Source organism: Cynoglossus semilaevis, chromosome 5, assembly GCF_000523025.1.
Source record: "Cynoglossus semilaevis isolate Cse_v1.0 chromosome 5, Cse_v1.0, whole genome shotgun sequence".
Lineage (NCBI taxonomy): Eukaryota > Metazoa > Chordata > Actinopteri > Pleuronectiformes > Cynoglossidae > Cynoglossus > Cynoglossus semilaevis.
The window spans coordinates 18,454,526-18,457,547 of record NC_024311.1 but is presented as its reverse complement, the minus strand read 5'-3'; the positions used below and the strand labels follow the sequence as shown (position 1 = coordinate 18,457,547).

General features: G+C 43.2%; 1 protein-coding gene and 2 long non-coding RNA genes across 3 annotated transcripts in view; 1 reads left to right on the top strand and 2 right to left on the bottom strand.

The window, feature by feature from the left end:
- LOC112487015 (uncharacterized) overlaps window positions 1-391 on the bottom strand; it is a 13,291-nt gene extending 12,900 nt beyond the window's left edge. Inside the window, exon 1 of the long non-coding RNA XR_003049697.1 lies at window positions 341-391. This is a non-coding gene — a long non-coding RNA (uncharacterized LOC112487015). The remainder of the gene's footprint in view (window positions 1-340) is intronic.
- LOC103379386 (insulin gene enhancer protein ISL-3) overlaps window positions 1-2,470 on the top strand; it is a 6,767-nt gene extending 4,297 nt beyond the window's left edge. The window contains exon 6 of the mRNA XM_017032668.2: window positions 1,979-2,470. Coding sequence (XP_016888157.1) covers window positions 1,979-2,095 — 117 coding nt within the window. The 3' untranslated portion in view covers window positions 2,096-2,470. The remainder of the gene's footprint in view (window positions 1-1,978) is intronic.
- Window positions 484-3,022, bottom strand: part of LOC103379384 (uncharacterized) — an 82,441-nt gene continuing 79,902 nt past the window's right edge. Inside the window, exon 4 of the long non-coding RNA XR_521570.3 lies at window positions 484-611. This is a non-coding gene — a long non-coding RNA (uncharacterized LOC103379384). The remainder of the gene's footprint in view (window positions 612-3,022) is intronic.

The window sequence follows — 3,022 nt, the reverse complement described above, 5'->3', positions numbered from 1 at the left end:
GAGAGAGAGAGAGAGAGAGAGAGAGAGAGAGAGAGGGAGGGAGGAGAGCGTGTGTCAACAGAACAAGAGCAAAGCAAATGTGTGAACAATGTCCAACAACTTCCTACTTAAAGACGTTATTCAGACACAGGCCTCGTGTTTCAGCAGCGCTGTTCAACCATGACACAGGTTATAAAAAATAAAATAAATAAAATACAAAGTACTGATATTATCACTGCTGAGGCTAAAGGCTAAAGGCTAGAACTTTAATTTAATCTTTAGTGAAATATTGTGTATTAATATAAGATTCATAATTATAATAATAAAACACCATCAGTCTGCAGTGATTATTATACTTTACCAAACGGTGTGTGTGTGTTTTTTTCCTCCGTCCCCTCCTCTCTCTCCTCTGAAGACCCGGTCACGGTGCGACAGGCCCCGCATCGGAACCACGTCCACAAGCAGTCGGAGAAGACGACGCGGGTGCGGACGGGGCTGAACGAGAAGCAGCTGCACACGTTGCGGACCTGCTACAACGCCAACCCGAGGCCGGACGCGCTGATGAAGGAGCAGCTGGTGGAGATGACCGGCCTGAGCCCCCGGGTGATCCGGGTCTGGTTCCAGAACAAGCGCTGTAAAGACAAGAAGAAGTCGATCCTGATGAAGCAGCTCCAGCAGCAGCAGCACAGTGATAAGACTGTAAGCATCTTCGTAAGTCCAACCGCTTGATTACTACCAACGATTCCCGTGTTTGCTTGATGTTTTTTATTCACACTGGATGATTTAAAAGGTGATTTATTTACTCTGGCTGGGGTTCGGAGCAAAGCCTGTGACGTCATGGTGACAAAGAGAAACAACCTCATCAACTTAAAACATTTATGATTTTAACATAAAAAGTCATGGGTTATTTTGACAGTGACACATGGAAACACATCTAAACTATTTATTTCATATTTATTCAATCATTTTCTCTGTGATTGCGTCATAACAGAACACCCCAGAGCTCAGCTGTAATTAAACATTAAGTCAATTAATAATGAATCAACTGCTGTGGCTTCAGGTGCCTGACCTGAGAGATACAGTGTCAACATCCTTTTACAACCACCATTGTTCGGCGTCAGTGAAACCTTTTAAATAATTTCCACTGCTGCACAAAAACTGTAAACGACAACTGCTGATGTGTTGTTGTTGTTGTTGTTGTTGTCTGTTCCCTCAGAACCTGCAGGGCCTGACAGGGACGCCTCTAGTGGCCGGAAGTCCTATCCGACATGAGAGCACTGTGCAGGGAAACCCGGTGGAGGTTCAGACCTACCAGCCTCCGTGGAAGGCTCTGAGTGAGTTCGCCCTGCAGAGTGACCTGGACCAGCCCGCCTTCCAACAACTGGTGTGTGTGACTGATCTGTCATATTTATATCTACTACTGTTGAAACACGACTTAGAATTAAAGCACACCGTTAAATAATAATACATATTAATTACAACAATAATTACGTTAAATAATAATACATATTAATTACATTAATTACAACAATAATTTAATTTTTAAAATGTATTTTATTGCACGCAGAACACTTCAAACACCGCAGCAAAAAAATATCCAATGATCTGCACACAGACCATCATATCACCTTCAACACAGAGGGAGCTTTAATTTGACCTGTAAAATGTTTTTAAAAAATCGTTGTCTATTCTGTCTTCTATTGTTCAAATATCGGTGTGTATTTCATCACAGATCATTTTAGATTAGTCTGAATTATATTTTTGTTCCCCCGATGCTAAAATGTTGGGGGACTTCCCTGCACATCGAGGACAAACAGCCGCTGTGTCATTTTGGCTGCAGATCCTGAATTATTTACTGTGACGGTCGTGAGAATTCTCTAAACCCTGAACCTAAACCTAAACCCGGCACAGACGAATTATTGTGTGAACTGGACAAATGTCCACCTGCGCAGGATCTGACTGTCTGTAATAACGGACTCATCTGTCCCACTGTCCCCAGGTGTCTTTCTCTGAATCGGGATCTCTCGGAAACTCTTCGGGCAGCGACGTGACGTCTCTGTCCTCTCAGTTACCGGACACCCCCAACAGTATGGTACCCAGCCCGGTGGAGACGTGAAACGTGCCGCTCACATCTGCCGGGTTCTCTCATCCACCCACCCACCCGCCCGTCCATCCAACCATCCATCCATCCGTCCGTCCATCCTAGCCAGGACAGTTGCAGCATGTTCCCGCCCCTCCTCACCCCCCCACACCTGCATGACTGAGAACCGCTCATCACATGACAACCAGAAGGAAGAGACAGCGTTTACTTCAGGAGGACACGGAACAAAACCAGCTTCGATTGATTTGATTTTTTTTTTCTTGATTTTTGGAGACTTCACTGACGCAAAAACCTGAGCAGGACAAAGTATTGCATGACGGAGACAGACCATGTACAGAAGAAGCCCTATCTGGATATACTTATATATATACTCCATCAACACCCCCCCCCACACCCACCCGACCCCCCAGATTGGACAACAACCCCATGTCGAGGACATTCAACAGTCTCACTGTGATTATACTGTGTCTCAACTCTTCAATTTTTGATACTTTTGTTGTGGAGTCCCGTTGGCTCTTATTTGTCTTAAGGTCAGAGCATGAACATGTGCGAATTGTTGGTGTTGTAAAATACTTTTTATGTTGAAGGGCAGGCCGTTTGAGCTTCTCGAACAAAAAGTAAATTATTGTTATATTATTTATTGAAAGCGCGATTCGTAAGGAATTATTAACTGGTGGAAAAAAAGAATAATAAAAAAAAAAGCTGAATTCACGAGGTGTTTGTGACCAAATATATGTGAGAGCGTTTTAAGTTATTTATATAATTTAACTTACTAAATTTTAATTCACTACTCGAAAATAAAAACAAATGTCAAATCACGTGAAGAGAAAATTATACAAACGAAATGTTCGTTTGTATAATTTTTTGTTCGTGATCTGTGGAGCTTCCAGGACCTGGGTCACAGCCCGGAGGAGTTTTGCAGGTCTTTATCACTTCGCTCCA